General features: G+C 41.3%; 2 protein-coding genes across 8 annotated transcripts in view; one reads left to right on the top strand and one right to left on the bottom strand.

Annotated features, from left to right (window-relative positions):
• LOC144026660 (uncharacterized) overlaps positions 1–27,276 on the bottom strand; it is a 144,050-nt gene that overhangs the window by 55,650 nt on the left and 61,124 nt on the right. For 5 of the 6 annotated variants that reach the window (XR_013285256.1, XR_013285255.1, XR_013285253.1 and 2 more), the window contains exon 4: positions 22,465–22,598. The gene's annotated coding sequence lies outside the window, so the exon portion shown is untranslated. Of the gene's footprint in view, positions 1–21,151; positions 21,298–22,464; positions 22,599–27,276 lie in introns of those variants that run through there. The other variant, XR_013285257.1, reaches the window with a different exon arrangement.
• Positions 613–22,455, top strand: pdgfra (platelet-derived growth factor receptor, alpha polypeptide). 2 transcript variants are annotated; one of them, XM_077533527.1, is made up of 29 exons: positions 613–740; positions 3,324–3,402; positions 3,484–3,777; positions 4,094–4,354; positions 5,050–5,189; positions 5,809–5,971; positions 6,158–6,347; positions 6,878–6,993; positions 7,521–7,817; positions 7,902–8,168; positions 8,246–8,376; positions 8,461–8,629; positions 8,722–8,911; positions 9,024–9,139; positions 9,249–9,375; positions 9,448–9,644; positions 10,234–10,328; positions 10,444–10,576; positions 10,959–11,063; positions 11,182–11,292; positions 11,453–11,606; positions 12,548–12,711; positions 12,972–13,087; positions 14,308–14,430; positions 14,513–14,624; positions 16,867–16,966; positions 17,074–17,179; positions 19,798–20,033; positions 21,174–22,455. In XM_077533527.1, exons 2-29 carry the CDS (start codon positions 3,342–3,344, stop codon positions 21,319–21,321), a joined length of 4,422 nt encoding a protein of 1,473 aa, XP_077389653.1. In that variant the 5' UTR covers positions 613–740; positions 3,324–3,341; the 3' UTR covers positions 21,322–22,455. The 2 variants fall into 2 exon arrangements, with proteins under 2 accessions (XP_077389653.1, XP_077389652.1); XM_077533526.1 differs by having other exon boundaries at positions 6,155–6,347.

The following is a 27,276-nucleotide window of genomic DNA, read 5'->3' as shown; positions in this document are numbered from 1 at the left end:
CTAAATAATTTCCAAAAGCCTGCTTTTACGCTGTCTGTTGCACATCCAAATTTAAGTTTAAACATAAAACAAAGAGGTTTACATTGAATCAAATTAGCAGAATTATAAAGGCCTGCTAGCTTAATGCTAACACAGAACAAAAAAAATGCCATAGACTGGCATATATTCTTTATCCTCTGTGAAAAAGTTTTCATGAGGAAAGAGTTGGTCTGTTCTCAAGCAGTTTTTACTGCCTACCTTAAAAAAAAAAAAAGAAAAAAAGTTGATTGGGCCCAAGGGGTGAGTGCCCACCCCCTCATTTGAACGCCCCTGCTCCCAGGTAGCATATATAATTCAGAAATAAAATAACATGATTTTAGTGTTGTTGCGTATAAAACGAGACTCATTGATGGAATTAAAAGAAACTCTTCTGCAAGAGTCTGGACGGTGCAAAAGGGAGGGGTGGTTACAGAGTGGGGAGGAGTTGGGAGGAAGGGGGGTGGGCATTTCCTGAGAGTGACTTACTTGAGCCAGATGATGACTTTGCTGAGGGGAGGGAGGGAAGGAGGGAGGCAGGGCTGTAAGTTGGACCCACTCGCAGGTCGTCCTCGCTCAGTCACTCAGTGGACGTGGACACACACACACACTCACATTGATACACACGCACTCTGTGGACTATCAAGCGCCTTTTTGGAGTCAACTTTTTTTTCCCCCACCTTGTGGATGTACTCTGAGGGATTGTAACGAGAGGATTACTCAAGGTAAATTGAAGACAGGAGTGGGAAATGTTCTTTTTTGGGGGGGGTTAATTCATTAAAATAGCACTTTTATATCACGTAACCACTTGTGTTATAATGGGTGGAAGATTGTGTATTCGCCATCTGGTCAGTGGTCAGCACCCCCCCCCCCCCCCGCCCCCCCTCACCGTTGGAGGTGAGGCCGGCTGGAGAGAAGCTCCACGCAGCTGGAGGTATCACCTCAAAAGTCCTGGAAGTCATCCGCACCGGCAGGATTCTTGTTTTTCCCCCAACTTTGGAATTTCACTACAGCTTGTTTTGTTTCCTGTGGAATGTGTGGAATTAATTAACAAAAAAAACAAAACAAACAAAAAAAAAAGCGGGGGAAAGCATCATTAAGAGAAGATTGGACTGTGGAGCATCGGACTACATGCACGTATTTTGGGTCAAAGCTTGTTTTTTTGTTTTTTTTTGTATGGTGGAAAAAAGTACTAAATTTAAAGCAAAATTGATACAGTTGTAGAACTTTACACTGAAAATGAGCGCAAGTAATGCAGCCATGGAGCAAACGGGGGATCGCAGCAAAGATAATTACGCTTTGAATCACACCTCGTCGTGTAAAACGGCTATAAAAAAAAAAAAAAAAAATCTTATGTAGAAATGCCAAAGAAAGAAAGCAGCATCGAAGGAGCCTTTTTTGCGCATTTAATAAAACTCGTGCCGTGACCAAAAGCTATATAACACGTCTGAGATGAAAACATCAAATTCCCTTTGTTTAAACCTGAATCTATATTGCAGAAAAAGATTTCACCCTACGAAGTCATGCAAACTTCAGAAAAAAAAAGAAAAAAAAAAAAAAACTTTTTTTCCCCCATTTAATTGACCGCACACGTCCAAAAGTCAAATTAAACACAAAAAGAAAATTAAGGTGTGAAAGACTTGTTTACAGTTAGGTATTATAAACCAGCAGCAGTTTGACATGTAAAAAACAAAAACAACAGGAACAATTAACTTTTTAGTGGGGTAAAGGGGAACGAAGAGGGGGAAAAAAAAGCAAAGCGGGGCTATTTCAAGAGGTGGACTGTGTCTCCCTCTAGTGGCAATCTGGTGAACTACAATTTCCGAATGAATTAAACCACCTGAATGTCTAATTGGTTGAAAGCAAAAGGAAGGGTGGGAAGGAGAAACAAAACAAAAAGCAGAGGTGGTAAAAATACCGAAACTCTGCACTTAAGTAGAAATACATATCCTTGCGTAAAAAAAATACTCAGGCAAAATTACTTTAGGTACATTTCAGTCTTTACTTTTTTAGGGAACCTTTTAAAAAATATTATTTTTATACTGTTAATAAAAAAAATACAACTTGGTTTGTAGCATGGCACAAGACAACAAATTCACCACGAATAATTCTTGGCGGGGACATCAAAAAATTCTCTAAAATAAGGCTGCGGATGTGGAATATCTTGCCTTTCCTATTTGTTGTATCATTTTCTTCTCTTCTTTTTTTTTTTTTTTTACCTTGTGCTGTCATCCAGAGGTTGAAAAAAACAAAAAGTTTATTTGATGAAATAAGGTGTCGATAGTATGTAGAGAGCAAAAGTAAAAAGTCACCAGACAATTGTAATAAGTATTGAAAATTGTATTTGATCCTTTAACTACTTTGCTCAACCAATTAGCAGAGCACAACAAATTTGTAGGACCATAGATGTCCGCTCAACAAAAGAATCATTTAACAATTATAGTGTGTGCTGTTGCACCCTTCACAAATGAGGTTAAAATACAAAATAGTCACTTTGGTAATATTTCTGCAATATTTCCATGTCACGAAAATCAACAATGAATGAATTAATACAAAAACCTGTGAATCTCATGACTGCAAACGTCAAAATTGCATATCTTTAAAAGAGTGCTCCCTCTTTTTCCGCGAGGGTTATGTTCCAAAAAATACCCGCAATAAGTGAAATCCGCAAAGTAGTTAATTTTATGTTTTATATTGATTCTAAATGTTTTAAGGCTCTAAAACCCCTCATCACACATTTTATACACTTTTCTAATAGTCATTTACATTTTCTCACATCTCTCTCTTATTTAAATATTATCAATGTTCAAACCTTCATAAATTTTATAAAATTACCGGGGAAAAAATGCATGCAAAATTGCACTAAAAACAATCCGCAATACGGCCGTGAAAAGTGAACCGCGCTATAGCGAGGGACCACTGTAAAATAATCTTTTTGTTCCTATTTTTCATCTGGGGATCATTGCAGGGTTATTTTCTAGCAATAATACTCAAGTGTGGTATTGTGTACCACTTCCACTTGAGGTACACTGGCTCCCTCTAGTGGCACCCAAAAGAATTACTGAATTAAATGTTCAAACTGCATTGTTTTTTTTTTTAAATTCAGAGCAGTACATTTAAGTACAGCGAATTTAAAATGTAGTGCAATAGTCTAGAATTGTTTTCATATTTACTGATATTTTAATTCAGTCATTTTACTTATTTATTTTAACTTTGCTGTACAGTGTTTTTTAGTGTTTTTATTGAACTTATATACAAAGTATTTAATCTTTCATGGGGATGGGGCATCATTTTCCTTTTCTTTACAGGCCAGAACGTCCATCAACATGGATGGTTCGAGAACATTCCTCGTGTTCTTTGGGTCCATCATGGCGTTGGCCGTCACAGGTGTGCTAGCGTTAGCTTTCATAGTTCAAACATTGGAGCGTTTCGTTAGTTCGAACTAAAGCGACAATGTGAATGTCACAGTCAAGTGCGGGCCGTCGCCACCCACAATCATCTCGGACGTGACGGAATTCATCCTGAGGCCCGACTCCGTGTTCAACGTCAGCTGCACCGGTACCGGCACCGTGGTCTGGGCCGAGCCGCTCCCCCGGAATACGTTCGTGTTGCCGGGCTACATGACGTCCACGCTGTTCATCTACAACGCCACCGTGGCGAACACCGGCTACTACGTGTGTGTGGACGAGGATTTGGCGTCAAACCCGGCGGCAGGTGACCCGGAAGTGGAGCACGAAGCCGAGATTTACGTTTTTGTTCCAGGTCAGTTATTTATTTATTTATGTATTTATTTATTTAGCGACAGAGAGCATTTGATATTTTTTCTAAATACACATTCACTATTGTTTTTGTTTGTTAATTTATTTTTATTTATTTTTATTTTTTTAAATAAAATAGAATGTTTACAAAATTCAGTCACATGCTTATCTAAATACAATTGGTTGGCCTGTGTGGTTGTAGTTAGTGGTGGCAGAGCTGCACCGCAGTTAATTCATCAAAAGACAGAAGCTCTTGTATTAAATCTCATTCTAACCTAATGAAACAAGATGTTAAAAGGTCCCTCTTTTGAACCCCCCAGATCCCCAGGTTCCCTTTGTCCCAGAGACCCCCAACAATCTGGTTGTCCCCATGGATGCCATGGGGGTGCCCATCTCCTGTCGCGTGTCCAATCCCCACTCCCACGTCACCCTGCGAAGCGTCCCCGGCGGGGAGAAGATGTTCGCCTTCTATGACAACAAGCTGGGCTTCTTCGGCAGCCTCTCCCCGGGACAGTACCGGTGTGAGACCACCGTTGACGGCCGGGTGTTCACCAGCGCTATCTACACTGTCAAAGATGATGGTACGGGGAGTCTATAACGTCGTTTACGGGTGTTGTAATCGATTAATTCACTCTGTTGACTGTGTGGGATCATTGTCCGTCAAGTACTGAGACAAAATGGAGAGCACTACTTGAAGTTAACTGAACATTGTGTTAATACAATACGGCATTTCAAATGAAAAAAAAAATAATTCCATTATTTTAGTAAATTAATCATTAAATTTCCTCATACAATTTAGGAAATATAGTAATATCATTGACCATCCCTAAAAAAGATCCAAATAAATCCAATTGCACATTACATATGTACCGTAAATTGCTACCAAGTGTATAACATGGATCAAAACTGGTTGGCAAAAATATATTTTGTTAAAGTGAGACATGATTTAAGTTAGGATAAATGGTAGTTTTAAATGTTGATGGTTTTTCACAGTGACATCATCAGTGTACATCAAGGACAGGGTCTAGAATTAAATGCGAACCCGCTAAATAATGCACCCAACTCACCCAGTGTATTTACGATGAGAGCATCGCCAGCTGATCTCACTGCACAAGAGCCATTATATTAGGTCACTATCGCAAGAGGGGAAATGACCTAACAGGCCTGTTTTCACTCAGTCAGTGCATGGATGTGCATGTGTCAACGCTGGATGACAAATTATGTGATCAAGTGGTCAGATGATGCTCTAACACTGCCTGTCCTCTGACTCTTCTAGTCGAGGCGGAGGCGGAGGACTTCGACGTGGACGTAAAAGTGAGCACGGAAGCGTTGCGGGCGGGGCAGCCCGTCAACATCACCTGCGTGGCCCCAGCAGGCTCCTCCTTTCAGCAGCAGTGGCTCCACCCCAAAACACAGGCAAGCCGTGTTGCGTTTTTCATCCTCTAAGCTCGAAAAACCTTCAAGATTCGCCCACCCTGTCCATCTTGTGCTCTATTTCCCTTCAAACCGCCGGTCACGCCTCCGTGTTGTTGTCCCCCGCAGGAGCTCCGAGTCTCAAATTAGCCAAGCGTTGGTTTTGGCCGTCCTTTTAGCGGCCTCAAAGCAAACGCCTTAGGAAAAACAGTTCTCGTGTGTTTACGATCAAGACGTCAGCCCTAACTGTTCGCGCGTAACAGTCGCGGGAAAGTCCAAGTGCGGAGCAAATGGCCCGGGAGAAGGAGGAAGTTCAAAGCGTTGCAAATCCTTTGACCCCCTACCAGCCTTCAGACTTGTAGGGCAGATGTTGTCTTGCACACGACAGCGAGGGCTTGGTTGTTATCCCTGTGCAGACCCGGTTTAATCTCAACAGCACATTGTAGGATCATGAGCTCAGGGGTTCCCCTGAGATTTTTTCCAATGACTTGGACTCTCTTGACTTCAGGTTCTGCACTCGGATGTGATTCATCTCTTGCCCCCGATGTTTTAACCATTAAGCGCTACTGTAAGCTTCAGTCCTCTGAAATATTCTTAACGTTCCTTCTTCTCGTTCTTGCAGGCTGTCAATGCGGTTCAGAAGAAAGAGAATTTCCCCGACAGGGTCGTCTACACTCTGGTTATACAACGAGCCAGCGTTCAGGATGGCGGCACCTACGAGTGCTCTGTCACCCACCAACCCAGCGGAAAGGTCCGGGTGAGCACCGTGGCTGTCACCGTCTTCGGTAAGTAAGACCCTTTGCCCCATCGTGGTGCGTGGAAGTCTTACCTCTGCTTTCAACATCTGATTCGCCGTTTATGCGATTGCTTCAGCAGATGTGTGACAGACCCTCTCCTCCATCACATTTCCTGCCCAGCCACCTCAGAATTCTCCCTTTTTAACCGCTTTTCCCCCCTATTCTGTTCAGAAGAAAGTTCCTTCGTGACTCTGGACCACAGCGGGATCCTAGCGACCGAGTTTGTCAGCCTTCTGGAGGAAACCGAGTTCACCATCTTCATCGATGCATCCCCCTCGCCCAAAGTGAGCTGGCAGCGAGATGGCAAAGACATAAAAGACAGTTACTACATTCTCACCAAAACAAGCCACCTCCAAGGCAACAAGTAAGAAAAGACTGTTTTGTGTTGGTCTCAAATCTGGAACAGGTTAGCTAGCCAGTCTGGCAAATTACTAGCGAAAAAGGCCTCTCATAAACATGTCATAATGTACAGTATCTCCAAACAAGCACTGAGGAGTTCTGTGCCAAATGTTCTTGGATGGTCGTGCCATGATCCCGGAGGCTTTTGGGCTGCTTTGGCTCCAGCCAAGCACTTAACCACCTGCAGAACTACATTGTTGATTTTATGTTTCTTTTTTTTCATACAGATCAAATAAACCACCTGAGCTGTAAGAGCTCTGGCTGATTCGTTGTTATGTTTGGTCTGAGCCAATTTTTTTTTTCTTTGTAACGGCACATCTGTTTTTAAGCTTCATGCTGAGCTAAAATAGCGACCACCTGTATCCACCGTAAATATAAAGACCTCAACTTAATTAGATGAATACCGAAAGACGAGCATTCACTCGCGTGCTGTTGTGCATCCAGAAAATATTTCTCGATCTTGCTGACAAAGGCATGCGTTCGTTCTTGTGGCAGGTACCAGAGCCTTCTGATATTTCGGCAGCCTCTGGAAAGAGACAGCGGGACGTATACAATCACGGCTGTGAGTGGCTCTCGCACGGCTCAGTTCTCCTTCACACTCAAAGTCAAAGGTAAGACCTTTAACTCATTCACTGCCAGTCATTATTGAAAATTTTTACATTTCCAATACTCACGTGATATTACATTCAATAATTATATATAAACCGAATCTACCAAATAACAGAATAGACTCCCTACTTTTTGTCCCGTCCCGTTCTTTTATAATTGACAGCAGAAAAATGTAGGTTTGCCAAAATACAGCCATTTCTCCCATGGACTCTGAAACTGTGTTTATTTCCTATAAAATGGGGCAATGATGTCATCTACCGGTGGTTGGGCATCAGTAAAGTTGTTTCCAAGTTTGATATTTACAGTGGAGCATGCTCAGATTCGCCCCCATTTAGCATCGCTCTAAAAAATACAATTGACAAGTATACTTGTCAAAGGCAGTGAATGAGTTAAGCAAGACCATCAACTGAGAGTTGCAGCAATAACAACAAAAACAACAAAAAGACGAGGCAAGAGTGCAAATGTGATGCCTGAGGACAGTCCAGGAAGATTTTTGATTCCTGTTTTTTTTTTTTTTTTTTCTCTTCAGCTTCCCCTGCCTTGACCTCCTTGCCGTCTTCGGGCCCGGTGCTGCTGCCACAGAGAGAGCAGATGGTGGTGGACCTCCACGCTCCCTTCTCGTTGACCTGCCGGGGCGAAGCGAGGCTGGCCTGGGACATGCCGCTCGATGCGCCCGAGCAGACTCAGGAGGACGGCAGCGGTCTGTTCGTCACCACCCTCACGGTGGAGCAAGCCACGGCCATGCACACCGGCTTCTACACTTGCTTCTACAGCCACAACAACACAGACGAGGCGGAGGAAAGCAGCATCTACGTCTACGTGCCAGGTCTGCTTCAGACGGCGCCTCGTTAGCATTCGGGTCATCCCATTCCTTACCCGGGCTGAGCAATTCTTTGTTTTTTTTGCTCAGATCCTGATGTTCCTTTTGTGCCGTCACCGGTACCCTTCGGGAATCACGTCCTGTCTGGCCACGAGGAAATGGAGATTCAATGCCGGGTGTCCGATCCCAGAGCTAATGTGACCCTGATTAACATGGACACCCAGCAGCCGGTCCCGATCGTCTATGACAGCAAGCGAGGCGCCTTAGGGGTGTTTACCGCTGGAACCTACGTCTGTAAGGCCGTCATAAACGGAGAAGTCCACTACAGCGAACAGTACATCGTCCATGGCTGGACCGGTGTGTATTCGCAAGGCTCGACGAGCAAATCAACCCTTCAACTTCCGCCCTTGACCGTCTTAATTATCGCATGTCAGGTGGTGGTGCTCTGCACGTCGAACTGGCCGCCAAACGGACCGCTCTACTGGTCGGAGACCCCATAACAGTCACTTGCTTGGCTCGCGGGTCTGAAATCCTGGAGGACCACTGGAAATACCCCGGCAAAATGGTGAGCGGTGCAAAAAAAAAAAAAGTTGCGGTCATGGCATCATATGTCAAGGCAGATCTGAAGTGAGTACTTTGTACTCGGCAGGCTAACCGTGCCATGAAGACGGTGCAGGAAAATAAGCGGGATCAGGAGATTCTTTACACTCTCACCATCCCACAAGCCTCCGCCAAAGACAGCGGCATCTACGCCTGCTCCATCACTGACATCATGAGTAATGAGAGCCAGACCAAACAACTCGCCATCACAGTTTATGGTATAAAAACACTCCGTGTTGTTATATACACAAGGTATTGTTAAACACTCGTAAAAACATCCCATAAACTGCTGGCCTCTGCTCTTGAACAGAGCGCGAGTTTCTGTTCCTGCGGCCGGAATTCAGCAGCCAGGAATCGGCGGAGCTGGACGAGGTCCGTGACTTCAGAGCCGAGATTGACTCGTTCCCCGGCGCTCGCGTCACCTGGCTTAAAGACGGCCTCCCGCTGAGCGACGTCACCGCCGAGATCTCCGCCAGTCTGCGTCAGGTCAGCGAGACCAGGTGAGATTCTCACTCCGGCGCCACCGATTAGCACGGCTGAAGTTCTAAGTGACTTTCCGGCACTGTGGGCTTAAGAGTGAACCTCAATTTATGGTCGTGTTTTTCCATGTAGGTACTCAGGCGTCCTCACGCTGATCCGTGCAAAAGAGGAAGACAGTGGGAACTACACCATGAGGGTGGAAAATGGAAACCAAACTCACAGTGTCAGCTTTAACCTCAAAGTCAAAGGTCAGCGAAAGGAATGCCCAAACCCCTCTCAGTGTGATTTTAATGTTATCACCTTCCTGCACTAGCAGGCTTTTAGCGACCTTATCTTACATACTTGTGACTCTTCCAGTCCCTGCAATCATTGTGGACCTGATGGACATCCACCACGGGTCAGCCTCGGGCCAATCTGTGGTGTGCATCGCCGGTGGGCAGCCCACTCCGGAAGTGGAATGGTTCATCTGTAAAAACATTAAACAGTAAGCCCCTGTCGCTTTGGAATTCAACCTGAGAGATTTTCGGAATGTTTCAGCACATCGTCTCTCGTTCAGCTGTGCCAACGACTCATCGTACTGGCTGCCGCTCCTGGCCAACTCCACGGACGTCGAGGTGGAGTCGCATGTGGACGAGGACAACAACCTGGAGAGCCAGGTCCTGTTTGGCCATCTGGAGAACACATTAGCGGTGCGCTGCTTGGCTCGCAACGAAATGGCCGCCGTCAGCCGGGAAGTGAAGCTCGTGTCCAGCGGTACGGATAAACAACATTCCCACACCCTTGAACTTCTGATGTTGTCAAGTCCCTTCCTGTTTTGCTGCAACGCAGTGTCTAAGCAGCCGTCAACAAGCAAGGTCTTGTTTTGACAGCTAATGCAGTCGTTTAACTATGTGGTCGTTCCAGAGCTTTACAACCCATCATCACCCTTAGTAAACTTCTCCCGCCCACCTCCTTGCTCCCAGAATACCTTTTGGCCTTAAACTAGGTTGACCAGATTTTCAAAATTAAAGACCGGAACACTACTATTTCACTGATAGTGAAATCTACAATAAATTATTACCAGGAACTACTTATGGCAAATGTAATTGTGAGTCAATCTGGTATCGTATTGACACACACATTGCCCAAACACAATTTGCACCGGGATTAGACCTGCGTACAAGTGTTAAAATCCTCAAACATCCTGAAAATCAGGACTGTCGCATTTATCCCGGGACGTCTGGTCACCCTTCGTTCAACAGCTTTTAAGTGCCCTTAAAGCCTGCCGGACATTTCCTGTAACTTCTCATCAAAGTAATCATACATGTCATCAGCAAACACATTTTACTGTCCTCCCAAACAGGCCCTCATCGGGAGCTGACTGTAGCTGCCGCCGTGCTGGTACTGCTGGTCATTGTCATCATCTCACTCATTGTCTTGGTCGTTATCTGGAAACAGGTACGACATTCATCCATTCATTCTCACGTATTCACGCCATCGTCTAACAGTTTGCAGCTCTCCCCATCAAATTCCATCACCGGCGATTGTCTAACAAGCGGCGATGTGTTTTCAGAAACCGCGCTACGAGATCCGCTGGAGGGTGATCGAGTCCGTGAGCCCGGATGGCCACGAGTACATCTATGTGGATCCCATGCAGCTGCCTTACGATTCCAGATGGGAGTTCCCGCGTGACAGGCTGGTGCTGGGTGAGCCATAAAGCCGGAATAAGCGACTCGACACTATTTGTAGAGCACTTTGCCAGTACACCTACTTGGACGTGACTCTGTAAGGAAATATGTAGTCAGACAACCCTCTGGGAAGACGTACAAGATTTTCAAGTGTGTCTGTGGAAATTTGAGTCCATTCCTCCAGATGATCCAAGAATTTTGCATTCACTTGCGCCAGAACATAAAATGACCTTTCTACAAAGTTGGAATTGCAGTATGCAATTGCCTAAAAGTAGGAAGTGTGTCCACTGAGAGCTTTGTGCTCAATGAACCAGCACCACAGATGATAAAGCAGACACATCCAGACTATGTTTGCATGCATGTTCTAGCTTGATAGTTGACCTTATGACTTTGCCTCCAGGTCGCATCCTGGGTTCCGGAGCCTTCGGGAAGGTTGTAGAAGGCACCGCCTATGGACTCAGTCGCTCTCAACCTGTCATGAAAGTGGCAGTGAAGATGCTAAAACGTGAGTCAACCTTGTTATTTTATCTCATCAATAAACAAAAACCTGATTAGCTCCAATTGAAGAATCGAAGTCGATGTTGTTGTTAGTGATAATAACCAAGTTGCCTTCTTGTATATAGCCACGGCCAGATCCAGTGAGAAACAAGCCCTGATGTCAGAACTGAAGATCATGACTCACCTCGGGCCTCATCTCAACATTGTTAACCTCCTGGGAGCCTGCACAAAGTCAGGTAGAGACCTAAAATTTACCATTTTCTTCCAGAACATTCGTTTGAGCGGAATCTTAACATGTGAAATTTGAAGCTTGCCATCTTGACCATGCCTGCTTTTAACAACCCACTGATAAGATTAGTCCACAGGCCGACTTTTTATCTGCCGTTTCCTTCCCAGGCCCGATCTATATTATCACTGAATACTGCTTCTACGGTGATCTGGTCAACTATCTGCACAAGAATAGAGAGAACTTCCTGAGCCTGAGCCCGGAGAAACAGAAGAAAGACTTGGACATCTTTGGAATCAACCCAGCAGACGAGAGCAGCAGAAGGTAGCGCACGGCTGTAATTTATTTATCAGAAGTGAGTCAGACGCTCGCAAAACCACCTAACATTGATTTGTTCCATTTCCTTACACACATTCCCCCAAAGCAGCGATCAGTAACTCTATCTTCATTCTCCCCCGTGGATTGAGGAGATCGTCTGGCGTCTTCGCCAAATCAAATCGCAGACCTGAAGCGGTCTCCGCTTTCACGCTAACTTCATTGCGACGGAGCTACAGTAGAGCTGTCAATCGTAACACGGTCAATCGGCAACCGTCTGTCCTGTCCGAGGGTCATCCGTGTTGACAGATGACTCACAGTGACCGCTCCTTGCAGTGACCGCAGGGCTTTCTAAATGTGGCGCGCGTTAGCCTCGACCGCGCTCTCCACTATACGCAGACGCATGCCGACATCAAGGAATAGTTTGCACACGAGAGAGATGCGTGAATATGATACAGAAGTGTGTGTGTGGGGGTGTAAATTACACAATAGCAAAGAAGCTAGTTAAAGTAAAGTATTAAGTGACTCAATGGAACTCAGCAATGTTAGCACCAATGCTAGCTTGGACATACTCTTGGACGTTTTCTGATCATTTCAGTGTGTGGAAAAGTAATCAATTCTGAATGCTTAGCGCAGATGCTAGCGCTAACACAATACAAGGCATGCCTATCAATATTATAAATCACCAAATTAAGTGTGGAAGTAGCTGAGCTAAACTCCAGCTCTCTGTAACTCTGGGATAAGCGGCATAGAAAGTGGATGAATGGATGGACTATAACCAGTAAATACAGATAAATACAGTTGTCTGCGATGTCTGGGTACAAAGATTTGCGTTGAATTTCCGGCGTCGGAAATTCCCAACCCATTTTCTGGAATGCGGCAATAGATTATGGTCAACGCAGGCTGGTAAAATTGGCCATGACACTTTGGTCCCTCGTCTTTCCCCACAGCTATGTGATCCTGTCCTTTGAGAGCAAAGGCGACTACATGGACATGAAGCAGGCGGACACCACTCAGCAATACGTGCCCATGCTGGAGATGCCCAACACCTCCAAATATTCCGACGTCCAGCGCTCGGACTACGACCATCCGCCCTCCCAGAAGGACTCGAGCGGTGAGTGCATATTTTTGTGCAGCTCCTTTTTGCCCTCTGTCCTCAGTTGTCGGTCCACGTTTGCTTGGCTTGTCGGTCCAGGGGTACACCCTTGTTGGAATTTAGGATGGGTACAGCCCTGTAATTACGCGGAGGAGAGAGGATAATTGCAGCACTTGCGTATTATTGCCCAGTTTCTCCCTGCCATTAGCCAAAGTCAGGTTGGCGCAGCCAGCGCTATATTTACAAGCACTTTTTTTTTGTGTTGCTGTCTCGAGCAGAAATGGAAGGGGACAACCTGCTGTCGGACGACATGGACGAAGGTCTCAGCACGACCGACCTGCTAAGCTTCACCTACCAGGTGGCTAAGGGCATGGAGTTCCTGGCTTCTAAAAATGTGAGTCTGGTACACTCAAAAAATATGCTTAAAAAACAGGGGGGAAAAAAAGTTAACAAATTGAAGAAAATATTTATTTTAAGCTAAATCTGTCAATGCAACAGGTAAATTAGACTGCAATGTTCATGCCTCAATAACACTAATATCTCAAAACAAATTTTGTATACTACGTACTAAAGACATTCAATACCACTTTTTTCACTACAAGTGCTGATATCACTAGTACTTTTGTACAACGGCATATTAGGGCCACATATAAATATATATATATATATATATATGTTTTTTAGAGGGCGGGGGCAATATTTCGAGAAAAAAAAAACTTGCAAATTTGCCACTTTAAAAAGTGGCAAATTTGCAAGTTTCCAAAGTGGTAAATTTGCGAGAAAAAAAAAAAAAAAAAAACCTTAGTCGTCAAATTTGTGAGTTTTTTTCTCGGAATATTGCCCCCGCCCTCTAAAAATAAAATGAAATATATATATAAAATGAAATATATATATATATATATATATATATATGGCCCTAAAAAACAGTCGTACTTTTGATACATGAAATGTATATAAAAATTGACAGATACTTAAAAAAAAAAAAAAAGACCTACATATCCCAATTTGGCATTTTTTTAATTCTTTTTTTCTGTTTATTGTTAAAATAGATATTTTGTATAGCACACACAATGAAATCAATTTAAATAAATAAAATGAAACAATCCAGTGCCCAGAATAAAACAGTTTTCACCCGATAATGGTATCGAAGTTTGTCGTCATTCTTAGACTGTTTTGATGATTTAAATGCTTTAGCAGACAAAGAACAAGCATATTTCACCGAGATAATTATAGACAGATATGTATTTAATCTTGGTTTGGTCCTCCCTTTTACTGTTCCGATTCTTGTGTGATGACTGCCAAGCCAAGCCGTTCATGTGATCGTCGTCTGATAAGAAGTCATAAGCTTGCTCAAGAGCGAAGTCCCGAGCGAGTCTGAATATAGCAGCAACACAGCCGCTCTAGAATTACCAGGCTAGCCTCATGGTTATTATCCCTAAATAAAATAAGTGGTCACATCCATCCATCCCACTGGCATGTTTATACAAGAATCATGCTGTGTGAAGCAATATGTATTATCATTAAATATGAGTTGGGTTTTAATGCAGAAATAGAAGTTCTGGGAAGCAAAGGAACGAGGAAACGACCGCTAATTTGGTTGCTCTTTTTTCACAGTGCGTGCACCGCGACCTCGCCGCCAGGAACGTTCTCCTCTCTCAGGGCAAGATTGTGAAGATCTGCGACTTTGGGCTGGCTCGAGACATCATGCACGACAACAACTACGTGTCCAAAGGCAGCGTAAGTCTGCAAGATTTTTTATTTTTTTTTGGCTGGCTTCCTCTTAAGATTTTCCCCCCTAAGACGTGTTTTTCCCGTGCAGACTTTCCTGCCTGTCAAGTGGATGGCACCGGAGAGCATTTTTGATAACATGTACACCACGCTGAGCGATGTCTGGTCGTACGGGATCCTCCTCTGGGAGATATTCTCCTTAGGTGAGCTAGCTGTAGATGCTAACGCTACAATATGCTAGCAAAACCGAGATGACCATGTGTTATTCCTGCTACCTCGTCAAAATAAATACCTTGACCATAGCTAGCTTGCTGACATTTACATTCCAAAGGGTTTGAGGAAGAATTGTAACCCTAATTATAACCCTAGCTACTGTATGAAGCTAGAATGACTTCAAACCAGAGGACTGAATCTTCTTGTATAGCTTTGCTTCGCACAAAGATAGAATGTGTTCTGCTTTGATATGGATCAATAATCCATAAGAGTATGTACATCGAAAAGTAGTACCGTATTTTCCGCACTATAAGGCGCACCTTCAATGAATGACATATTTTAAAACTTTTTACATATATAAGGCGCTACAGTAGAGGCTGGGGTTACGTTATGCATCCATTAGATGGTGCTGCGCTAAAGGGGATGTCAACAAAACAGTCAGATAGGTCAGTCAAACTTTATTAATAGATTACAAACCAGCTTTCTGACAACTCCATTCACTCCCAAAATGAATAAACAGCTGTTTTATTATTTTCTCTGAGGTAAAGTATTAGTATTAGCTCGCGATCCAAGATGGCGGGATCTTCTGCGCATGCACGTCACCGATCGTGCAGGGTCACCGATAGGGTCTTGACAGCGAGACCTGTTGTGGCTCAATATTGATCCATATATAAGGCGCACTGGATTATAAGGCGCATGGTCAGTTTTTGAAAAAATTGAAGGCTTTTAGGTGCGCCTTAGAGGGAGGAAAATACGGTAATTGAGTAGAGTTCTGAAGGTAAAACCTTGTCCCAATTTCACCTTTCATGACATCAATTTAATCCGTCTTGGGTTAACTAGCCATTGAAATTGATCCAATCTTTGCCTTGATATGATCAAAAAAAAAAAAGAAAAAAAAAAAAAAGTATGAAGCTAGAATCACTAAAAATGGAAAGGCTGCTCGAGCCCCGACCAGAATCAGATCATCTGATCGTGTGTATTTTTGCTTGAGGCAAAGATGGAAATTTTGCCCTGATATGAATCAGTAATCCATTAATAGAATTTAAAAACGGTAACTGGTTAGTCTCAAAGAGAAGCATGCACCGATTTAACTGTTGATTCACACTATACTAGTTATAGTTGATTAAATAGCCATTAAAATCACCATCACTGTTGCTTTAACACAGGGGTGTCCAAACTTTTTCATTTTAGGGCCACATACAGAAAATCAGAAGGACGCAAGGGCCTCATAATGTTATGAAGAAAAATTGTGTTTAGTCCTAAAGATTGTACAAAAAATTCATTTCTCCTTTTACATATTTATAAAAATGGCACAGTATATAAACCAATTTATTTGTAATATGGCAATAGGGTTATTATAGTTTTGGAATTTTTCATTTTAGTTTTTATTTTATTTCGAGTTTTGCTTTGTTAAATTTAGTTAGTTTTAATTAGTTTTCAGGGTGGTTCTGTTAGTTTTTTTTTAAATTAGTTTTAGTTCTTTAATACATGCTTAGTTTTAGTTTAGTTAGTTTCAGTATTAGTTTTAGTATTTAGGGTTGTTGTTGTTGTTTTTTATGTGTATTACTTGTGCACCGTATTATAAGTTATTATTCTGGTTTATATCTAAATAAATCTACTAAAAATCACATTTAAAATCATCCCCAAAGGCTCATGCATTAAATTAATTACCACTAAAACGAAGGACATTTTTGCTATAATTATAGTTAGTTTTATTTTTAGTTAGTTTTGTAAACATAAAATGTAGTTTCAGTTAGTTTTCTTTTTTTTAAAAAGCATCTTTGTTTTTATCTTATTTCGTTTATGAAATTGTAGTTTTGAATTTTTGTTTTTTTTCGTTAGTTTTAGTTAACTAAAATAAACTTTAATAGCACCTGTGTTTTTCGACACCTTCCCTTCTTACTTTGACCATCTCCAAACATTTTTGTTTTTATTTGATTTAAACTGAGTCAAATGCCATTTTTAGCATATGCCGCGGGCCACTAAAAAATGGATGGCGGGCCGCAAATGGCCCCCGGGCCGTAGTTTGGACACCTCTGCTTTAACAGATCAATAATCCATGAAAATATGTAGCGTACGTCTAAAAATGGTAACTGGGAGGGTCGTTGAACACAAGAATGCAGTTTTCCATTATTACCGGTTTTTGCCCATCTTGGATTTAAAATACATTCAAAAATCAAGATGATGCTTGTTTTGACTTGACTAAAATCCAAATATTTCTGCTTGACAAAGGCGGAACCCCGTATCCCGGTATGGTGGTGGACTCGAGCTTCTACAACAAGATCAAGAGTGGCTACAGGATGTCCAAGCCGGAGCACGCACCTCACGACGTGTACGTATGTCGGAGGAAAAATAACTCGACACTTTGCCGTTTTGAACTTTGAGAGTCAACACTGCGATGAACAAGCTCACCTGGCCTGTTTTTGTTTTTGTTTACAGTTACGAGCTGATGATGAAATGCTGGAACAGCGAGCCGGAGAAGAGGCCTTCCTTTTTGGGTCTGAGTGACACCGTATCGTCTCTGCTGCCTTCCAGCTACAAAAGAGTGAGTGGCCCCCTCGCAACCTTTCGGGCCCCAGCTGACGCTTGTTGTTCTATCTGCTTTCTGATGGAGCTCCTTTTATTTTTGACCCTTCGCTTCGACCTGCGCATTCTCCTCATGCCATCTTTTCCCGGAGGCTTTAATCGTGCATGACTTTGTTTTCAAGGTTTGTTGCTAAGCACTGAGTCTAAGGGTACTTTTCAGACGACAACAACCTCGTAAACACTGAATTTATTGTTCATGTAAAGATGTTACACAATCCCTGCATGAAGTAGTGTTTCTCATACTGGTGTACCTGCACATGCATTCGGATTTTTTTTGGTCAGGAACAATCGAGATGGTAAAAATCCAAACATAGGTCCTCACGCAGAATTATTTTTTTTTTCATAGCATTTGCATTCAGACTGTTCAAACTGTTACTATTATACTTGTCTGCATTGTTAATTTACGAAAATGAAGACAAATTGATGTTGCACTTTACTAACAAGAAAACAAACTATTGATGTACTTTCTAAAAAAAAAAGATGACAAACTGTTGATATTTTACTTTGCTAAAATTAGGACAAACTACTGATTCTGCACATTCCAAATACAAACTATTTAGCGCTTTCCTAAAAAAAAAAAAAAAAAAAAAAAAAAAAAAAAAAAAAAAAAGATGAACTGTTTTACTGGATTTTGACTGATTTTTCAAGGCCCACAGAATATTGTGTTCTATTGCTATAAAAACATGGAACCTACCAAAATAAAGATTAGAACCTCTTCTTTCATCACGAAAAAAAAGTACATTTGTATCTGTTTCCATTTTGCAGCAATTAGCATTAGAAAATAGCTACGTTTCATCATTATTCACAAACCTGTTGAAAACACGGGAAAAGAGATTGTTGCGACATGGACGTTTTTTGGAATAACTACCACTGCTTTAAGTGACCTCTTCAGGTCAGAGGCTGCATCATATGCTCCAGCATAAAAAAAAACAACAACAACAAAACAAAACAAAAACAAAAAAAAAACAAAAAAATGTAGAAATACGTTTTTGGGATCATGGCGATAATTAAACTAGAACGTGTTTATACGTTTTGGGAGCAAATGAGTTAAAAATAAGACAGATTATTGATATTGCACTTTCCTAAAATTAGGACAAACTATTGATGCTGCACTTTTCTAAAAAGAAGAAAAAAATGACATATACTTTCCTAAAAAGAAGAAATACTACTAAAAGACAAACTATTTGTTACACGTTCTTAAAAAGGATAGAGCTGATGCTGCACTTTCCTAAAAAGACGACAAAATGTTGATCAGTTTTACAGTGTTCGCTCTCTATAACACGGTTCACTTTTCCGCGGCAGTGGATTTTTTTCGTGCAATTTTGCAACCCTTTTTTACAGTAATGTACTTTTTTATATAAAATTTATGAAGGTTTGACATTGAGAATGTTTAAACGAGAGAAATGTAAGAAAATGTAAATGCTTCGATGAGAAAAGTGTATAAACTGTGTGGTGAGCGGTTTTAGAGCCTTAAAACATTTATAATAAATGTAAAACATAAAGCTAACTACTTCACAAATTTCATTTTTTGCGGGTATTTTTTTTTAACCTCACCGCAGCGGAAAACGATGGAACACTGTAATACAATATGTCACAAAGTGTGCATGCTTGGACAGCTGACATCCATCATAACAATATTTGACGCTTGTATATCAGAACAGAAAATGATACATTGCAATATTTGGTCCCTTCTTTGTGTAAATTCCCTGTAAATCTTCTCCAAAAGTAGCACTTTTCCAGAGTAATAGTCTCTTCCATTTCCTCTACCGCATGTGATTACATCGAAATAGCGCCAGCCGGTGGGCCTCACTTGGGTGTCCGCCCCACCACCCGACCCCACGTCCTCACCACAAGCAACCAAGCCCTTAATTACCCCGTTAAAGTCCACACCGCACAAGCTACATCAAAACGGCCACCTCAGACTTAACAGCTGAGAAGGGTGGGGGCCGTCGTGGGGCAAACTCATATTTTACCCATCTCAATGCGTTGACCCAAGCGCGATTTACCGCGTACATGGCACCATCTAGCTGTGATCGCACGTTGCCAACCGTCACAATACAATTTACAGTATTTTCCGCACGATAAGGCGCACCTAAAAGCCTTCAATTTTTTGAAAAGCTGACCATGCGCCTTATAATCCAGTGCGCCTTATATATGGATCAATAATGAGCCGCAACAGGTCTCACTGTCAAGACGCTATCGGTGACCCTGCACGATCGGTGACCCTGCACGATCGGTGACGTGCATGCGCAGAAGATCCCGCCATCTTGGATCGCTAGCTAATACTAATACTTTACCTCAGAGAAAATAATAAAACAGCTGTTGATTCATTTTGGGAGTGAATGGAGTTGTCAGAAAGCTGGTTTGTAATCTATTAATAAAGTTTGACTGACCTATCTGACTGTTTTGTTGACATTCCCTTTAGCGCAGCACCATCTAATGGATGCATAACATAACCCCAGCCTCTACTTTAGCGACTTTATATGGAAAAAGTTTTAAAATATGTATAATGCGGTGCGCCTTATAGTGCGGAAAATACGGTACTCGTCGTTGATCAACTGCATTTCTCCCGTGCAGCACTACGAGAGGGTCAACCGCGACTTCCTGAAGAGCGACCACCCGGCCGTGACGAGAGTCTGCATGGAGAGCGACGACGCCTACATCGGCATCGCCTACAAGAACCAGGGCAAAATGAAGGACCGGGAGAGCGGCTTCGATGAGCAGCGGCTCAGCTCCGACAGCGGCTACATCATCCCCCTTCCTGACCTCGACCCCATGTCCGACGACGAATACGGAAAGAGGAACAGGCACAGGTACCGCAATGGGTGATTCGATGATTTGGCCACTGGGGACTGGGTTAAGGTTATCGGGTTGAAGTTTTATTTATTTATTCATTTATTGATTTAAAATAAAAAACATGTAGGGACCTGGCTGGGATCGTACCAGCGAACTCATGGTTCGGGCTTCAGTGCTCTATCCGCTGTACCACGGAGGAAGTATGTAACACTTTGCTCCAAAGTTATAATAATCAGGTGATTCACCGAGGGCTTCGTAGGGTTGAAGTTTTCTTTTACATACCATCTATCACCACTGCTGGTATACTTGTGTTCTTCGAATTATTGATATGTGCCGTTTGAGGTCTTGTTTTGTTTCTACCGTATTTTTCGGATTATAAGTCGCACTTTTTCTTTCATAGTTTGGCCGGGGGTGCGACTTATACTCTGGTGCGACTTATGTGTGAAATTAACACATTATTATATCATTTCACATGTTATTTTCACACTAAACCGCAAGAGGGCGCTCTAGGCCTGTGTTGATAAGTTCAAGTTCGGTAGAAGAGCATCGTCTCCTCCCGAATTGGGGGAGTTGTTTAAAAGTTACACCAAGGATGAAGATTTCATTGGATTTCGTGATTTGGAGTGAAACTGATAGTTTGGTAAACTTGTTAGCATGTTCTTTATGCTAGAGTTGATAGCTGTTGATGTCATGTTAGTTAATTAACATATTGTTTGTAAACAGTTTTTCAGCATTCATGAAAACCGTTGTTGGTTAGTGCAAGTTTGCAGGAAAGTAGCTAAATTTGTTTTCAATGCTTGATATTAATGACATTGGGGGTGGGACTTATTAAGTTTTTCTTCCTCCTACTCCTTTTGAGGCTAGGTTTAGAAAAATTTGTCGAGAAAAATTGATATATTGTTGATGTTGACTACTGCCTGAAATAAATGAACAAATGAATGAAAATGAATGAGTTAGGCTAGTTACCTTAGGCTAGTCTGATGAAAAAAAAAAAATCTCTGCAGAACTAAAGTCGTAAGTCTAATTTTGCCAACAAAATTACATTACGTTTTACATTACTGTAAAACTGACATTTAAACAAAAGAGAATTAAACATTGCACATTTAAACAGCCAAATGTTTAATTAGATAATGTCATTTTTCAACGTTTCCTTGCAGCTCGCAGACATCCGAGGAGAGCGCCATCGAGACGGGCTCCAGCAGCTCCACGTTCGCCAAGCGCGAGGGCGAAACCCTGGAGGACATTACGCTTTTGGACGAGATGTGTCTGGACTGTAGCGACCTGGGGGAGGACAGCTTCCTGTGACATCATCATTGAGGGAGGGGCGCAGGGGTCGGGGGGCGGGACGGCCTACAAAGGACCCGCTGATCAACCCAACACTCCAGCCGTCCCGCCCTCCCACGCGGAGGACGAACCACTCGGACTTGAACTCTCTCGGGACGCTGCCCCCTGTTGGGCTGGAGGAGCGAGTGACATTTTTTCAGTAGAAGAGCTTTATTTATCGGGCATTCCTTTAATTCCGAGAAGGGAAGGACGAGCAGCTTTAAACCAAACGGCCCTCAGGACACCTTTAACCACTACGTCATCTGGTCCAGTCCAAGTTTGGCAGGTGGACCCCCTCCTCGCCTCCCCCACATCTAATTACTGTAGCACCTGATGCTGGCACAATCAGTTAAAGCACAAAACTCTGTGCACATGCATTATTATAACGTGACCACATGAGGGCTGAATACGCGTTTATTTTTTTTTACGTCGCCGTTATGTACACATGTATTATTTGTGAATATCGAGTAGTTAGTTAGCGTGAATGGATTTGGGGCTTGTGTAACAAAGAAAAATAAGGAGCTTTTGAATACTGTAAATAGCACCAGAGTTGTTTTTATAAAGAGATAATAAATGGGAAATCCTGTTTTTAATGCTAGCACATGTTAAGCTTCCCGGACATCATGCAGTAATTGAAATATGGTGAACAAGTGAGTTGAGGAGCTTCATTTTAAGACCAAAGTAGACATTTGCTGCCATCTTGTGGCCAAATTACAGTAAAGTTGAAACCTTCTTTGAGATGACTCAATTACTTGTGGATTTTCACCTGTGAATACTGTATACAGTATTTGACGAGTCATCATTCCAGCCACTACCAAACAAGCACCAAATAAAGTCAACGTGTTCACTGTTGTTGTGTGATGTCCCCCCCCACCCCCCCCCACCTTCCCACCAAGCTGTACCACTGCCTATTCTCTGTCAACTGTGATGTCATCAGCAATCAAATGTTGCACTTTCAATTGTTTGTTGGATTTTTTTTTTGCCACCCAAGCCGACGGTACGCTGTCTGCGTCATATTCCTAACAGCTAATCACCCAAATATGATGGTTTACTACTAGTATCGTTGTACATTCAGATGATTTACAATATATATTGCAATAAATGATTTATAATGTGGCTCCTGACCTGTGAATAATATCCATCCATTCATTTTCTTGACCGCTTATTTCCTCACAAGCGTCTCGGGAGGGTGCTGGAGCTCATCTGGCTTTGGGCAGTAGGCGGGGGGCACCCTGAACTGGTTGCCAGCCAATCGCAGCCTGTGAATAATATGAATGCATTTAATCAATATGAGCCACAGTGTGCATCACTCAATAACTATAACTATACTAGTTACTATCTAGCACTTGTAGTAGGCTACTAGTAGCACGCAGATGTCAAGTAGTGCAGTTTTGCATCAACAGTAACATGTAGTCATAAAGTGGTGGAAGGCACTAATAGTAAAACCGCTACTAGTAAGACAAAGTTGTTCTAAAGTAAATAAATAGTAGACTTTAAGAAGTAGAAAGTACTGATATGTATTCTCAAATGTACGGAGTAAAAGGAAAGTGATCAGAAAAACTCGCACTCAAAAAAGTACAGAGGGGGTAAAACATACTTAAACCGTGTATAGTAAGGCAGTTTTTTTTGTGTTTTTTGTTTTTGTACAGTAATGAAGAATTTGTTCATTACAATGCCCCAAATCAGCCACTAATCAGCCCCCCAGCCCCCCCCCAAAAAAAGGAATTGTGTTTTTAATAAGAAAGCTGGCACAACATAGCACTTACAAAAAAAAAGAAAAAGTAATGACATAATTCAACAGAATACAGAAATTAAACCGTTTTTTCAAAAAAAAAATTCCTGCTTCAATTAAATGGACATTGGATTGCTCGTTCTGGTGTGCGTGCCTCGGCCACAAGAGGGCAGTATAACACAAACATACACGTAGAAGTCTACAGATAGTTTGCTACAGCTCCTCAAACATCTGCTGTACTGTACAGCGATTGGAGCTGTTGTTCGGCATCAGTCCATCAGAGGGCGATAGAGGCCAGCAAATAGCACCTAATCCTCAGTTTACCGGACCTGAGCAACTGAAGTTTTTGGACCAAAATGGTGGAGGAGGGTCCGTTCGTTAGACTGTAATTGGTCTCACTAGCACATATTACAAATTCCAACTGGTGTTCGTTTACCTTTCATTTTAATAATGCATAGTGTGAGGTCATTTTATCACTTTAGGTTCACTCCAGTTCAAGCAATTTTGCTAATCAGTCATCCAAAATTACAGTCTAGTTTTACAGTTTTATTTTAGTTTTTCCCAGGTTGTGTTTTTTTTTTTATAGTGTTTGTTCAAAGTGGTAGGCCTCAAGGCAGATGTGCTCCAGCATGAAGGAAAACAAAAGACATCCAACATCTTCAAAGCAGCTGGCACCTCAAAGAAACAACTGTACGGGACAGGAGGCTCAAGACAGGCACTACTTTGTAGTTTGTTTCGTCTCATGACAAACACAGGTTGGGAGTTCAACTGGATGTGCAAGCTTCTTTAAAAATAAGAATGACGAGTAATAATGAGTACGACTGTTGCTGCATGAACAAAGTCTAAAAACTGTACTAAAGTATTAGGCCAAAAATTCAAAACATGATGCTAATATTGAGAAAAATACTGGAAAAAATATGATTTGCATATTCACATTTCCATATTTTTCAGTTTTGTTCAATATATGTATGTTGTTGGAAACAAAATAAAATTAAATAGAAATTGAATGATATGTAAGATATTAAATTATATGAAATGTGGAATGATGCTGGTGGGGAAAAAAAATGCAAACATATTGGTAAAAAATGTGGAATGTATTGACGAATATGGAATGATATTGAAAGATGCAGAATGAAATGTAATGGCCATGAATAATATGGAATGATATTGAAAAATATGGTATGACATTGAATAATATGGAATGATATTGAAAGATGCAGAATGAAATGTAATTGGAATGATATTGGAAAATATGGTATGACATTGAAAGATATGGAATGATATTGAAAGATGCAGAATGAAATGTAATTGGAATGATATTGGAAAATATGGTATGACATTGAAAAATATGAATATGGAATGATATTGAAAGACGTGAAATGATGTGGAATGATACTGGCAAAAAATGTGGGATGATATTGAATGATATGGACTGATACTGAAAGATGTGACATGTTGTGTAATTATACCGGTGAAAATGTGAAATATGTTGTGCGGAATGATATTGAACGATATGGAATGATGAGGAATGATTTGAAATGACGTGGAATTCTAATGCTGAGAATGTGCAATATTTTAGTGGAAAATGTATTTTCGGTGTGTTGGAATTGTGGGAATGCTGCAAATAATTCCCAACGTGAACTGAATTTGCTGAACTTTTTTTTTTTATTTTGAATGAGAATGATGTGAAATGAATCTATGTTCAATGTGTCACTGGGGACGAATGGGGAATTTTTGGATGAAAATGCGGAATTGTGGGAAAACTGTTGGAATGAGACGTAGAAACGCCTGCATGGCGTGAATGTTTGGAATATGTTGAAGCGGATTTGGTGAGAAAGAATCGATCGAGAAATTTGACATCACTGTCAATCAAAGTCAGTTGGACGACATCATCGCTTTGCAAAATTTGGGAGGGAAAACCGTTCCAAGCTTCTTTCCACGGTGGCTGTGCATCAGAAAGGCAAACTTTGTTCACGCACCTTTAGGAAACGCATGCAGTTAGCTCTGGTCGCTCGCTTCACAAGCATGCTAATGTGAAACGATCACAGTGTTCTTCGGCAAGGGCGGGAGAACAAAGAGTCGCATTATTGGCTGCGCTCAAACACAAGTTTATTTAGGAAAAGATTCGGTTTCACCGCCGTTGACAGGTTTCTCGGTAGTGTCCTCGTTTCGCGGATGTAAATCCAGACGGGCCCTAGCGTGCGTCACAGTAATGTGTTTCACTTGGCCGGGAAGGTACTGACAAAGGTCTGAAGGACTCAAAGGAAAACGGATATTGTTTTGACGGGGGTTTAAAGTTTCCAGGAAAGTCGGAATTTAGAGTTGCGGGACATCAGTGTAGCAAGGTTAGCAGAGTTCACAAAAATCAATGAAATAACTAAATCTAAAAACAAAAACAAAACAAAAAAAACTCGTAAATTGGTGTTTTAAAAAAAAAAGAATAAACTATATTTGTTTGCAAAACAAAACTATAATTATGATGAAAACCCTTTGTTTTTGTCTGCCAATTTCATACATGAGCTTATATTTAATATACATCTATCTTTACATGTATTCATCTATCTAATATATCTAGTAGTATCAGTCTTTTTTTTTTTTTTTTTTTTTTTTTTTGCACACAAGAAATACCCTGTTGGGGGAAAAACTAAAACGAACACTAAAACTAATACTGTGTATGTGTGTGCATATATATATACATACATATATATATATATATATATATATATATATATATACATATATATATATATACATATATATATATATATATACATATATATATATATATATACATACATACTAAATATTAGACAAAAATGGGAATTGATTACAACAAAACTAGACATACACTACACAATAACAAATTAGACACACATTGGATAGTGATGTATGAAACACTCAAATTGAGAAAAATATTAGGATGAGACATAAGAAAAAAAAAACATAAAATTGGAAAAAAAAATCTTAAAAAATAAAAAATAAAATAATAAATATTAAAAAATAATAGATAATATATATATATAGGAAAAAAACTGACGAAAAGCGTACAAAAATATTTGTTGATAAATGCATTAATATTACAAAGAAAAACAAAATGATTAGAACTCCTAGGCGGAAATATATACACATATTAGGGAACCAATATTGACATCCACTAGGTTGCTTTTTGTCTTCAATTTAGGCGATTAAAAAAATGCTAATAATAATTGGTGGACAGCAAGTGAAATTACATTTTTAGCCCTACGACCAACCAAATTCAGCTTCTTTGTTTCTGGTCATGTTTGCTTGTTGTCAGGCAGAATCCATCGGGCTCCATTTTAGTCAGACAAGCTAAAACATTTGGATGTACAAAATCTCTGTTGTCGACCATGTCGACAAAAAAAAATATTTTACAAATTTTGCTGCGAACATGAACAAACAATTGACTTTAGTATGACGAATAAAGACCTCTTGACAATATAGACAGACACGCCTGGCGGTTGTGAAAGCGATTGAGGAGAATTTAATTGCGCGATGTTTTACCCGGCCAGAGTGAGGCGGAATCTGATTTTGATTTTGATTGGCCCGAGTGAGTGAGACACAATTGGATTTGCCATCTTCCTCGGGAGTGTTTGATATGTAACATCACTCCCACGTGAAACGTGACGCTTTGTTGCCTCCTCTGAGGTCTTGGCCGTGTGATCCGAGGGGAGACCGAGTCGGCTGCGTGTCCTCAACTGCGGATTCTCTTTCCCAGCTTTTCAAATGATGAGCTGCTTGGGTGTGGACGACATGTGCACATCATCGTTTGGAACAGATACGCTGGGAATTGCGGAGTAATTACCTCTAATGTAATATAGCAATGTTTTGATTGTGCAATAACATACTGGGGAAAAACAATATTCGAGAGCAATAAATGTGAACTTTCAATCCTAATTTTTGCTTTCATTTTGTTTTCCATTGCACTTTACTTGGTTTGTTTTTGACAAACTTGGTTTTCATCCACAGTAAATATTTGGATATTCATCAACTGTACATACTTGATTTGGTTTCCTTGACTGTAAATGCTTCTTGTTTTCATTAGCTATAGATCAGGGGGTCACGAACATGGTGCCCATGAGCACGTGGGTAACCCCGAAGGACCTCATGAGTAGCCTTAAAAATTTTCTAGGAATGTTGTATAAGTCATTTGAAAATGTAAACACTACCCGAAATTTATAAAATAA

This window comes from Festucalex cinctus, chromosome 10 (assembly GCF_051991245.1).
Source record: "Festucalex cinctus isolate MCC-2025b chromosome 10, RoL_Fcin_1.0, whole genome shotgun sequence".
Classification (NCBI taxonomy): Eukaryota; Metazoa; Chordata; class Actinopteri; order Syngnathiformes; family Syngnathidae; genus Festucalex; species Festucalex cinctus.
The sequence above is the reverse complement of the archived record's forward strand: the minus strand, read 5'-3'. Positions and strand labels throughout refer to the sequence as shown.